Raw genomic sequence first — 13,609 nt, forward strand, 5'->3', positions numbered from 1 at the left:
TGAGACTTCCTGCATGTTTCAATTTGCATTTTTAAATTAGGGCATGAAACTAGTGATAGCATCAAAATAAGACAACTATAAAGCTGTTTTTATTTTTAATAATCCCAATGATTTTTAAAACAAACATATATGAGAGAGGAAAGTAATAGGATAGAAGGAAAAGTTAATTTTCACATTGTATTAGTCCATTTTCACATTGCTGAAAAGACATCTCTGAGACTGGGCAATTTACAAAAGAAAGAGGTTTAATTGGACTTACAGTTCCATATGTCTGAGGAGGCCTCACAATCATAGTGGAAGGCAAGGAGGGGCAAGTCACATCTTACATGGATAGCAGCAGGCAAAAAAGAGCTTGTGCAGAGAAACTCCCACTTTTAAAACCATCAGATCTCATGAGACACATTCACTGTCATGAGAACAGCACAGGAAAGACCCGCCCCCATGATTCAATCATCTCCCATCAGGTCCCTCCCACAACACATGGGAATTATGGGAGCTACAAGATGAGATTTGGGTAGGAACACAGAACCAAACCATATCAAATATGTTAGTTACAGACCATGTAGACATACACCTAGAGGCTAGTGCTAGCTAATATCTGTGGTGACACGAGACTAATCAACCGAGAGTAAGTTGTTTTTGTTTAGCAGTATATTAATAAAGTGATTATTTTTATTATTTCAGTGCATGCTTCTAACTCTGTAATAGTCACTAATGAACTTTTAAACCACTTAGGGATTTTATAAGTGAATTTTATTGTCACTGTTTTCTATTTCATAAAAGAGACCATGGTAATTACTCTAACTAAAGAATACATTTTTTTCTTAATGAAAGGAACAATTAAGCTGCAAATAGAAGGCCAGCCAGAAGCATTAATCATTCATTTGCCAGGTGTGGTTTGTTGTTGTTGTTTTAATTTCCTGAGAAGGAAAGACTAAATACAGAATCCATATCAGTTACTTCTGAAGTTTACACCCATCTTTTAAAGAACTAATTTGTCAAACCAGTCTTCATTCATCCAACAGTAGTGATGCTAACAAAAAGAATTTTTTTTTTTTTGAGCCGAAGTCTCACTCCATCACCCAGGCTGGAGTGCGGTGGCATGATCTTGGCTCACTGCAACCTCCACCTCCCATGCCCAAGCAATTCTCCTGCCTCAGCCTCCCGAGTAGCTGGGATTACAGGCTCCTGCCACCATGCCCGGCTAATTTTTATATTTTTATAGAGACAGGGCTTCACCATGTTGGCCAGGCTGGTCTCGGACTCCTGACCTCAGGTGATCTGCCTGCCTTGGCCTCCCGAAGTGCTGGGATTCCAGGCGTGAGTGCCCGGCCAACAAAAAGAATTTTTAAACTTCCCAAATTTTAACCTTTTTATTGTCCATTTTTACATGAAAGTGATTAACGTACTGATTTAAAAACAAACAAAAAAAATTCCCTCTATTTTAAAGGTCCCTCTTTAAAGCTTCTAGCTCAGCAAGTGCTGTTCAAGATGAGACTTCTAAACATTAGAATTAAACCTCCTAACTCACTTGCCTGCCCTCTCACTGACCTCGCTTCCTCCCACTTGTGGCCAGAAAACTCAAGATAGTAAATACAGAGCTGGGAGATCTAGGGACTTGGGGAAAAGCCTCCTATGAAAAACAGTTATTATTCATTTGGCCATTTGCACTATCAGATATTTTTCTTTTGAAACATAATCTCCTGCCTTCAACAAAAGAGACTATATTATATCATACACTGTATGCACCAGATAAATTAAGATGACTGCCAAAGGACAGCACCACTTAAAAACCAAATTGTTTTTAATTGGTGTGAACTCGATGAAGACCTAAGGATAGTGGATTGGGAGATAAGCCAGTGAGGCTATTTTACATTCGATAAAACTCTCATTTGGGAGACATAAAACAGATATTTATTGTTTTTGCTATTAACCCTAAATGTCTAGATAGTAAAAAATTACACACGTGCATGTGCACATACATATATATATATATATGTTTTAATTGAAGCATGATGCCTTAAAATAAGTTTCAACCATTGCAACAAGTTCATGGGGCTTCAGTAGAATGGCCTTTCTATTTTATATGCTTTTGGTATATCTTCTTGGTTCTGGAATGACATCAAATGCAAAGTCATTTATATAATAGACAAGCAGAGCTAAGAGTCTAGTTTGTGCATCATTTATATTCTAGATCTTATCTGGGGCTCGCTTTGAAAACACAAATCAAGTTGGTTACTTGTCATATTCCATAAGCTTATATATGTGAAAAGAGATGGAAACTAAGACCTAGAATAAGTTTGAGGATTATCTATGGATCTCAATGCGTTTGTATCTCTACCAAATGTTTTTTTCTATAGCAGGGGTTGGAAAACTACAGTCCACAGGCCAAATCCAGACCCTTCCATCAGCATCCCATCACCCCCTTTTTAAAACTAAAGTTTTATTGGAACACAGCCACACTAATTTGTTTACATATTTCATTCCACAATGGCAGAGTTGAGTAGTTGCAACAGAGTTCACGGAGTCCGCAAAATCTAAAATATTTTCATTCTGGCCCTTTATAGAAAAAGCTTGCCAGCCCTTGCCCCGTTATAATGGTTCCTAAAGAGGGCTCCTTATAAGCAACAGAACCATAGTCCTTACTGCATAGAGAAAGCTGGTAGGGTGCAGTTCTTTTTGAGATCTTGCCATCTTTCTGATTCGAAAACAAAGTTTGGTACCACACTATTAAAGAAGTATTATTCATCACATCGGCCGGGCGCGGTGGCTCACGCTTGTAATCCCAGCACTTTGGGAGGCCGAGGCGGGCGGATCACCAGGTCAGGAGATCGAGACCACGGTGAAACCCCGTCTCTACTAAAAATACAAAAAATTAGCCAGGCGTGGTGGCGGGCGCCTGTAGTCCCAGCTACTCAGAGAGGCTGAGGCAGGAGAATGGCGTGAACCCGGGAGGCGGAGCTTGCAGTGAGCCGAGATTGCGCCACTGCACTCCAGCCTGGGCGACAGAGCGAGCCCGTATCAAAAAAAAAAAAAAAAAAAAAGTATTATTCATCACATCATTGTCAAAGTTAGCAGGCTGATCATTTGCTTTTGTGTCTTCTTACATACAAAATAGTTTAGCATGCATTTTCCTTTGTGTCTGCATCTGTGTGATAAAATTAAATGCTTGTGTATCTGTTATGATTCTTGTCACAGGAGCCAAGTAGGTGGATGTGGATAAAAGGGTTAAAATGATTTTGATAGCAGCTTTTGGTTTTATGTTCCTAAAAAGCTCCCGCAGGGGGCATTATTTAAAGCAAGAAGACTTTTTAATCTTTTAGGATACCATTTTTTTCCAAGTTCTCTAGGTGCAAAAGGTGGAACAAAGAAGTCAAAAGGGTGAGAGGGAGGTGAAATTGTGATGAAATTTTCTTGGGATAATTCTGGGTGGCCATTCTACCCTCATCACCTTCCTGACAAGGTTATATGGGGACCTTTGTTCTCTCCTAGTGGATGACTCTTCAAAGGTAGCTGGGGTCAGGCCTTTCTCAAAGGGTCTCTTGCCATGCCTCAGAGCACTGAGTGCTGCTTTGGGGGAAGTCGTATCTTCTAAGCAGACCACCCCTGTTCCACATGAAGCCCAGGCTCAGGCCCAGGACACATCTTTGTTGTGTTCCTTCCAGTTTGGAAATTTGGATTGGTTTGCTATTAGAATTTCAATTTCCCTGAACCAGATATGAACCATTTGCACTTGCTAGCATTTAATGCCATAACCTTCTTATCAGTTCTTTCATTGTCTGCCAAAGTCAAGGTTAAGGAGCCAGGTTTGCATGCCTCCCCAGCACGACTCCCTGTGAGAAAGCAATAGGATCATGGAAAAAAATGAAAAATAAAAAATAAAAAATTATCTCAAAGTTTTTCTCTGAATTATACTAACTTTTTGAAACTATGAGTGGTTGCTTCTGGGCTTTTTTTTCCTAGGCCCCTCTCAAGGTCATTATAGTTATGGCTACGGTTGATTAATGAAGATGGGAGGACATTTTTGGAGATTTGGGTATTTTTCTACGTTCTAGAGAAAAACTCTGAAGTTCTTACTAATGTAGCTTGTTTTGGGGGACTGAGTGTGAGGATGCTGAGCACACTTGTCTGAATGCAAAACCTCTCATTTACAGTGGTATGTGTGGATTTACATTTGTAGCACGGCTTTTCTCTATGATATAAAAAGAATTGGAGCTCAGACTAATTCAAAGAATGCGTGATGAACAAGACTTTGCACCATTCTTGGAAACTTACACACAAAAATACCTCCTTATACATATAAATAAATCTCGGGAAGCATATTGAACAAAGAAAGTTACGGAATATGAGACCCAGACTAAAAAAAAAAACAACAAACTTCCTTAAATATCTCCAAGGGCTTATTTCGTTATCAGTATCAGTCTGCTATAAGAATAGCCAGCAACTTGCAAGAGGCACAAGTGACGGTATCACAGGGCAAACCCCAAAACTGAGGTCCAGCCTGGGTGGGACCTCATGGGTTCTTGGCTTCATGCAGAAAGGAATTCAAGAGCTGGCTGACAGAGCAAAGTGAAAGCAAGTTTATTAAAGTAAAGGAATAAAAGGGTGGCTACTTCATAGGCAGGGCAGCCCTGAGGGCTGCTGGTTGGCTATTTTTATGGTTATTTCTTGATCGTATGCTAAACTAGGGGTAGATTATTCATGAGTTTTCCAGGAAAGGAATGGAGAATTTCTAGAATTGAGGATCCTCCCATTTTCAGACCATATAGGGTAACTTCCAGACATTGCTATGGCATTTGTAAACTGTCATGGCACTGGTGGGAGTGTCTTTTAGTATGTGAATGTATTATAATTAGTGTACAATGAACAATAAGGACAACCAGAGGTTGCTTTCATTGCCGTCTTGGTTTGACAGGATCTCGCCGGCTTCTTTCCAGCATCCTATTTTATTAGTGGGGTCTTGTAAAACAAATTCCTATCTCACTGGAATTTCGAGTGAGGAGAAGAAACCACCAATTCCCTGCTTGGAAGAGCTACCACTGTGGGTGCAAAGTAGGGAGCAAGCAGGTGGTCTCTGGAATGTCTTGCAGCTGGGAGTTCATGGGACATTCATGAAGCAAGCAACCCAGAAACAGTGGCAAAATCGCTTATGAACTAAACTGAAGCGCCATAACAGGACAGGGTGGAGGAGCCCCGAGCACCCCGGGACAGCTCTGGGCACTGGAGGCAGGTGGGATGCAGCCCCTCACAGCCCCCATGGCCTCCTGCCTGGGGCTTCTCATCTTGTCCTCTTGTTTGCTTGCCGACTGCAGGTTCATCCCAGAGGCCTGGTCGGCCTGCACAGTCACCTGTGGTGTGGGGACCCAGGTGCGAATAGTCAGGTGCCAGGTGCTCCTGTCTTTCTCTCAGTCCGTGGCTGACCTGCCTGTTGACGAGTGTGAAGGGCCCAAGCCAGCATCCCAGCGTGCGTGTTATGCAGGGCCATGCAGCGGGGAAATTCCTGAGTTCAACCCAGACGAGACAGATGGGCTCTTCGGTGGCCTGCAGGATTTCGACGAGCTGTATGACTGGGAGTATGAGGGGTTCACCAAGTGCTCCGAGTCCTGTGGAGGAGGTAAGAAAGGGGGCTCTGGCTCATATCCCCACCATCTTCTTGCTCTTTTTCTCTGTCTTCTCTTCCTGCTTGCAGCTGGATCACGTGACTGCCTCAAATCCAAGAATGATAAGCAGGAGGAGGAGGGGAGGCAGCCATTCTAAATGTAAAGCACACTGAATGAAACACAGATGTATTTGTCTCTTGGCTCCAGTGGCTCTCAGACTGTCAGCTGTGAGTGGCCAGTACAACAAATGCTTTGGCTTTCAGTTGTCATTCTGATGTCTTGCAACATATCATCGTGTATCTGGCTGAGAAACACAGTTGACACTGACCTGGCAGTGTTCTCAACATTGTTTTATTGATCTCTGCCCTTGCCTCAGTGCATGCCATGTGAACCAAGACCCAAGAACAAGTCAGAGTCCCTCCGATGTACTCAGCTGATTTCCCAAAGTAATATCTGTTTACATCTCGAGGAAGGGTGTCTAAAAGGTAATTGATACAGTGGTAACCTGGAGCTGGAAAGGAGTTTAAAGATCAAAGTCTGACCCCACCCCCATCTTACGGATGAGAAAACTAAGAATCAAAGAAACAAAGTGATTTGTTCAAGATCATACAGCTGGGGAGCGACAGAGCTGGGACTAGGACAAAGCTTTCCTTTCTCTGTCTAGAGTTTTTCCATCATACCACACTTCTTTAAGCACCTAGAGAATTCTTGAAGCTTTCTCATTATGAATATCAGTTAAGTCATGTTAAATGTTTCCACATATATCCATCTGGTTCTTCTTGGTGTATTCCATGGTGATAGAACAGTAGATTCAGTGATTCTTTCAGATGTTATGATCAGGATTGTAGTGGCAGAGGAAGGCATTGAAATCAACCATTGATTCTTCAAGATTACGATCTTTCTTCCCACTCTAAAAATACGGTAGATTCATATTGACACCATCTCCTATGTCTACTCCCAAGAGAGATTTTAATAGATGAGGAAGTGCCAGCGGATTTCTTGTCAGGTCTTTCCCTGGCTATTAGTAACCCCTTTGAGCGTGTTGAGATTCTGTTTTCTCAGCAAAGATTCTTAATAACCGGTGGAAAAAAGTACTAAAATGATTTCCCAAAACTGTTTTCTAAACCATGACATTTTGGAGACTTTGAAAGTGCATCTTTTGTCATGACTGAGAACGTAAGAATAAATGTGCCACACTGTTCACATGTAGTTGAAAAGGAATGAATAGTGGAACAAGTACTAGCAAAGGATCAATTTTCTCCAGCAGGTCTTTTAGTAAGCGTTTAATAGTCCTGACCTTGAGGTTCTTGTTTGTTTCCACATCTTCCAGTTTCAAACCCTGGAATTCTGAAGTGTTTTAATGGAGAGCCCTGGTATGTTAAAACCTAAATTCTTCCAAATGATTCTGGAAGACAGTTTCCTGGAACTCAGTGAATGTAACTGTGTTCATATGGGACTCTTCACTCACTTTGAGAACATCTTTTCTTTCATGCTTAATGAGAGAGAAGTGTTAAATAAGCTTTGGTGATCTCTGGAGCCTGGGCAGGAGCTGAGAGATCAGGTAGAAAGGCTGTTAGCCAGTGGCTACAGTTGCTTCTTTCCAACATAGCAGATGCCTCAGCATTCAGATGGTTGTCCTTTCATCCCCAATTTCCATGATCACCTGAATTGAATGATCATTATTTCTAGTCTAAAACAAATGTGCTTTAAAAAATTATTTGTGGTCTCTGAGTTATAGTTCTCAGTTACAAGTCAAGCCTGGAACTTTATGAACAGATGGAAAAAATAGATGCAGTAATGGAATATCTAAATAACCAGATACCTTTTTCTTTAAGAGTCTAACCATTCTGCTGACCAACCAAGGGTATAAAATTTGAAGTGTCGAGTATATGTGGAATGTATTTAATTTAAAATGTTTTTGGAAGATACCGATTTAGAAATAATATTTGGATGTTTGAGATACAATTGATCTCTACCTATAGAAACTAAGTGTTTTTATATAAAGTAAATTTTACATCCTTTATATCCAAAGCAGGGTAAAGTTACTGAAATTTCTTAGGTCTTTAAATGTCAACAACTGAACACACTTACCTTCAGTTATGTCACTGTGCCAAGGTAATATATTTATGCCTAAAAAGTTAGAGTCAAAAATTCCAAAGTGATGAAAATATGCTTGGGTTATATGGTCCATATGATGCCCATATGCACTAAAAAATTATTTTAGTATATAGGACATGTATATTTTCAAGTCTTTGTTCGGCAGTAACATTTTACTGTATTATCAACTTTGTTCTTTCACCAAAATGTAACCCACAAGGTTATATATATTTTTAATTATTTCTTCTGAAGCCAACCAAAAATGTGCAGGATTAACAAATAGATTTTAAATCAATTTTGGGTTGTAGGGCCGGTCAGGCTAATTTTATTGTTTTTGTAATCTCAAGAGATGAAATTGGATAGACACAAAAGTAACCTTTCACCTAGCAGAGGTAGCAACCAGAAGGAACGAGTTAGTAATTTAGTCTGTAGTTGGTGGCTGCGTTTCCCTGAGCTGTCATCAAATATCATGTAACAATTATACTATTCTGGGAGATATAAACACTGAAAATCCCATTTTCTGGAAGATCGAACACGAGCCTAACCTGCTCAGATCTGTATCCTGTGTCCCACTATCACTTCCTTGTTAGATTTTAATTTCCCACATGTGAACTGATAGGTGTTATCAAGGAAAACAACTTTGAGCCTGATCAGCTTTATTGTATTGAACTCCTAGACAGTAAAATCCACTTTAAAATCTAGCTGGGGGAAAACTTGACATTGACTTCAGCAAAAATGGAAGATGAAGCCTTGTACCTGTTGTTCCCCTTTTCTTACAAGTCCCCTCTCCTTTTTGCTTCTGTCAAGAAAGGAAAACCCAGAATCATCAAGTACTGTGCTTAAACATGTTCTCTGTCGGTTTACAATGTCCTCCTAAGAGCATATATTAGCTCTTTTGGAAAGAGCACAAACTTGATGAGCTAACTTCTCACGTCGTGCCTGCCTCCCATGGGCCAACTCTACTGTGAACTCCAAGGTGAAGCCCTCAGAGTTTTTCCCTCCTCCAGCTTCCCACACTCCCAGTTCCAGGGCGGCTCCCTCACTCCAGGTTCATGCTCCGCAGGCATCCCATTCCCACCTCCCCTCAGCCTCAATTGCATGCTGTGCTTAGAATGCCGTGCCCTTTAGCCATTGCATTTGTTCATCCTACAAAAATGTATTGAGTGTTGACCACAGGGCTGGCCCCAGATACTCCTTAATTATGACAGAACTTCTGTCCTTAGTTTCACCCACCACACTGGGCTCCACCTAAGAAGGATGAGGCAACTGGTCCCTGTGATAACAGAGATTTAACGCACATCACTGGGGAGGCCTAGAGCCTTGTTTTAGAATACTTTAGATTGGATTGGAATGTAATAACTCTGGAATGCTTCTTAGTCTCAGCACTTCATCACCCCATGGGTTATTTTCATCTTTCAGCTATGATTATTGGTTTGGGGTTATGTAAATTTGTGTTTGACAAACCTAAGAGAGGAGATTATTGGTGTCTTTCTAGAAATGTAGCCCTTACTTTCCCCATTCCTTGCGGTCTTAGAAGGGCCTAAGTTCTTTTTTTTTTTTTTTTTTTTTTTTTTTTTTTTTTTTTTTTTTTTTTACAAAATTGAACCATTTTAATTAAGGCTTTTAGTTTACATTTGGCCACCTCAAAGTAGTTGTAACATTAGGTTGGTCAATTTAAATACCGTGGCTCCCTGTCGGATAGACACAATCTTTACATCCAAATGTTAATGCATACGAAGCAGCAACACGGCATTGGTAAACAAAACAGCAACAGTTACTGCAAATTAGGCCTTGTGACCAATTACATATGATTAAAATTACTTCCCACATTCACACCAACGGTACTCATCCACCATTTAAAACTCAACCAAAACGTTACACATATGAAACAATCACTAACAGGCAAAAATACTAAACCTGTGTATTTGGTATTGCAAATACACTTATGCATGAGCAAGGAAGCAATTCACAGTGATAGTCTACAGCTGCAGAAGCCTGAAAATGATTTACAAAAGTTGTTAAATCATTAAAAACTTGTTTGAAAATATACACTTCTTGTTGTAGGCACCCACTGTATATACAACTATAAACATTGTTCCTTATGTAAACAGAAAAGGAAACATATAATAAGAAATTTGAAAAGTCTGGACATTTCCTTCCCAACAGATATTAAAGGCAATGTATTTAAGACATTATAGTGAAAGGACTATCATATTTTAAAGACAAGATCACTGTCTCCATAGGTTTTTAAAAAAATTTTAAAAACTATATAGCTGTATTAATCAAAGCACTTATTTTCTACAATAATAATCACCTTAAATTTCTTTAAAAAAATTACAATAAACTACAAGTATCAAAGAAGCAAAGTTATCTAGAGTAGTCTACGTAGGAGCTCTTTGGACTTTCTTTTATTATGCTAAAATTGTGGTGCTTTTAGGATTTACATCATTGTACTCTCCAACACAAAGTATGAGGCAGGGTTAGAGTATACAGTACACCATTTTCATACACGTACAACATTGGTGGATGAAGAATGTCTCTTGGCAGTAATACTGGATGTAATCTCTGCTTTTACCAGCTGCATACTCTAGGACTATTATATAAGTAAAAATCTCTCTTGTGATACTGAAAAGTGATTAGAATGTGCAAACTGATATAGTAGCTTTCATCTGCCTCTTAAAGGGTACCACCACAGGAAAGTCCATTTAAGATGTTGGTAGGTTTAACAAAGTTGGAATGTTGGCACTGTTGAATTGGACAACAGTTCTTCAGACCTGACTCAGAGCTGCAATTCACTTAGTACATTAAAGCAGCTGACATGATGACTTTTTGCGAGCCTTCCCAGGCACTGGAGTTTTTCTGTTAATCTGCCGCACTAGGTTATAAAAGATCCCATTAACATTTATTTTTGATTTTGTAGAAGAATCTAAGAATGCACAGTTGTTCCATTGTCTTGCTAGATTTTGACCTTGTTCCTTCCCTACAACTCTTTCATCTTCCAATCCTACTTATTACCAACAATAATCACTGGAACATCATCAGTGTCTTTAACTGGAAGAATCTGTTCTCTCAAGTCTTTCAAATCATTAAATGTGGACTGTGCTGTGATGGAATAAACTAATGCAAAGCCTTGTCCATTTCTCATGTACAAATCCCTCCTCGCTATAAATTGTTCCGTTCCTGCAGTATCCAAGATTGCAAGCATACACTGTTGTGCATCTACTTCAACTTGCTTTCTATAAGAATCTTCTATCATAGGATCATATTTTTCAACAAAAATTCCTTGAACAAATTGTACATTCAAAGCAGACTTTCCAACGCCTCCTGGGCTAAGAATGATTAGCTTATACTCATGCATGATGCAAACTTGTCGAAACTTAGTACCTCTCACGCTGTCACCGGGTTCCCACAGCCAGTGTCACCCCCACGCTCCCTCCAGGTTGCTACTCTCGGCACCACAGCAGTCCTGCCACTGCCACCGCCGCTCCAGCTGGTTTACACACCTGACTCTGGGCGAGGTTTGGCAGTGTCCAGAAGGGCCTAAGTTCTATCAAGAAGGAGTTCACAAAGTGGAAACACAGGTCACATTACTTACACACCTTCACACACACACCTAATCCAGTCACTTTCAAGTAAAGCATGTGACAAGCCCACGGTCACTTCCTGCCTCAGGATTGTTGACCCAATTTCATAAGGTTTTCAACAGCTGAATAAAGCCAAAATATGTTTTATTTTAGACTCTCATTTAGAATCTCTTGAATACTACCAAACAGGTAAATGAGTTAAAAATTTAATTTCTAAGATAACCACAGCTCTAGATTCTGTATGGGATAGAAAGCTACATCCAGTGACTTCTCATCACTACATTAATAATACTGGGCTATTCCAGTGGGAAGTATCAGTGATTGTATCAACAGTTTCTTATGAAGTGTTTGGCTGTGTCGTCCTACCATGAATTTCAAATGGCTCATCCCAGCTACAACCAAGAGAACACCCTGCAGTCAGCATTACAGAATATGATGGAATAATCTGAATGTCTAATAGAAATCTCAAATGCTCCACCCTGAACTGGCCATGATATATTTAAATTAAATTTTGAAGGTCATAAACAATTTAGAAAAAAGAAAATATAAAGATACCATCACAGCCACAGGGTAAATATTGTGATTCTTTTTTTATTTTTATTTTTATTTATTTATTTTTGAGACAGAGTTTTGCTTTTCTCACCCAGGCTGGAGTTCAATGGTGTGATCTCAGCTCACTGCAACCTTCACCTCCCAGATTTAAGCAATTCTCCTACCTCAGTTTCCCAAGTAGCTGGGATTATAGGTGTGCACCACCATAGCTGGCTAATTTTGTATTTTTAGTAGAGACGGGATTTCACCATTTTGGCCAGGCTGGTCTCAAACTCCTGACTTCAGGTCATCTGCCTACCCTGGCCTCCCAAAGTGTTGGGATTACAGGCATGAGCCACTGCGCCCAGCTTTGTGGTTCATTTTTTTAAAAAACATTTAATTTCCCAGACTTACAAAGAAGAAAGGTGATTTGGACTCTAGTTGAGTCACTTTGTAAATGATGGTCTTCCTAAGTGGACTAGATCAATGTCACATCAACCTAGGAAGTATTAGCTGATGACTGAGCTGATGACTTCTTGGAGAAACACAGGGTACGTAGGAGGAGAGGAGAGCAGCATGATGGGTCAACTGTACTATACTAGGTAGTATCTGATGAAGCGATGCAGAAAATAAAGCAAGGCAATATGTGTGTATTTATATATATATTGCTAATTACATGGATAGTCCCAGACTCTGCTATAACTATATATAAATGTCCAGCTATAGATAGGTATCTTTAAATGTAAGTATCTTTATATACACAGCTACGTATGGCTGAAGGCAAATTAGTGAGAATGTCCTGTCTTGCCTCTTCACTCAAACTGAACTCTGCTGAAATGATTCCAGACAAATGCCTAGGTTATTCCTAAAGATCTCCAGGGAAGCAGATAGGACAGCCTCTTAATATTTTTAAATATTAAGTCTATCAGTCAGTACTAAGGGCACAGCCATCCTCAGCTTTACCATTTACATCTGTATGAACTTAAGCAGGTCTTTTCACCCTTCCCAGCCTGTTTTCTTTTTTTTTTTTTTTTTGAGACGTAGTCTCGCTCTGTCACCCAGGCTGGAGTGCAGTGGCGCGATCTCGGCTCACTGCAAGCTCCGCCTCCCGGGGTCACGCCATTCTCCTGCCTCAGCCTCTCTGAGTAGCTGGGACTACAGGCGTCCGCCACCACGCCCGGCCAATTTTTTGTATTTTTTAGTAGAGACGGGGTTTCACCGTGGTCTCGATCTCCTGACCTCGTGATCCGCCCGCCTCGGCCTCCCAAAGTGCTGGGATTACAAGCGTGAGCCACTGCGCCCGGCCTCCCAGCCTGTTTTCTTATCTGTAAAATGGGGATAAAAATAGTGCTTACTTTGTGCAGTTGTTGAGAGGACTGAATGATGCATGCCAAGCTCTTAGCCTTGGGACCTGGTTAATAATGGGCATCCTGTAAATGTTAGCTATTGTTATTATGACTGGGCATCAAAATGAAATGTCTGGTCATTACATTGCTCATTTAAATGTCTCCACAAGGGGACCAGGTGCAATGGCTCACGCCTGTAATCCCAGCACTTTTGGAAGCCCAGGTGGGCAGATCACTTGAGGTCCTGAGTTCGAGACCAGACTGACCAGCATGGTGAAATCCCATCTCTACTAAAAATACAAAAATTAGCCAGCCGTGGTGGCACACACCTGTAATCCCAGCTACTCGGGAGGCTGAGGCAAGAGAATCGCTTGAACCCAGGAGGCAGAGGTTGCAGTGAGCTGAGATCATGCCACTACACTCCAGCCTGGGCGAGATTCTGTCTTGAAAA

The 13,609-nt window shown here is 40.6% G+C and overlaps 1 protein-coding gene and 1 pseudogene across 2 annotated transcripts in view; one reads left to right on the top strand and one right to left on the bottom strand.

The window, feature by feature from the left end:
- ADAMTSL1 (ADAMTS like 1) overlaps positions 1-13,609 on the top strand; it is a 445,880-nt gene that overhangs the window by 236,670 nt on the left and 195,601 nt on the right. Inside the window, exon 14 of the mRNA XM_003260400.2 lies at positions 5,313-5,614. Within this exon, the coding sequence (XP_003260448.2) occupies positions 5,313-5,614 (302 nt within the window). The remainder of the gene's footprint in view (positions 1-5,312; positions 5,615-13,609) is intronic.
- On the bottom strand, positions 10,297-11,055 carry LOC101177391 (annotated as a pseudogene). The gene has a single exon (XR_177712.3). The product of XR_177712.3 is annotated as a ras-related protein Rap-1b pseudogene (transcript).

The sequence above is a fragment of the Nomascus leucogenys genome, chromosome 1a, assembly GCF_006542625.1.
Source record: "Nomascus leucogenys isolate Asia chromosome 1a, Asia_NLE_v1, whole genome shotgun sequence".
In the NCBI taxonomy this organism is placed as follows: Eukaryota; Metazoa; Chordata; class Mammalia; order Primates; family Hylobatidae; genus Nomascus; species Nomascus leucogenys.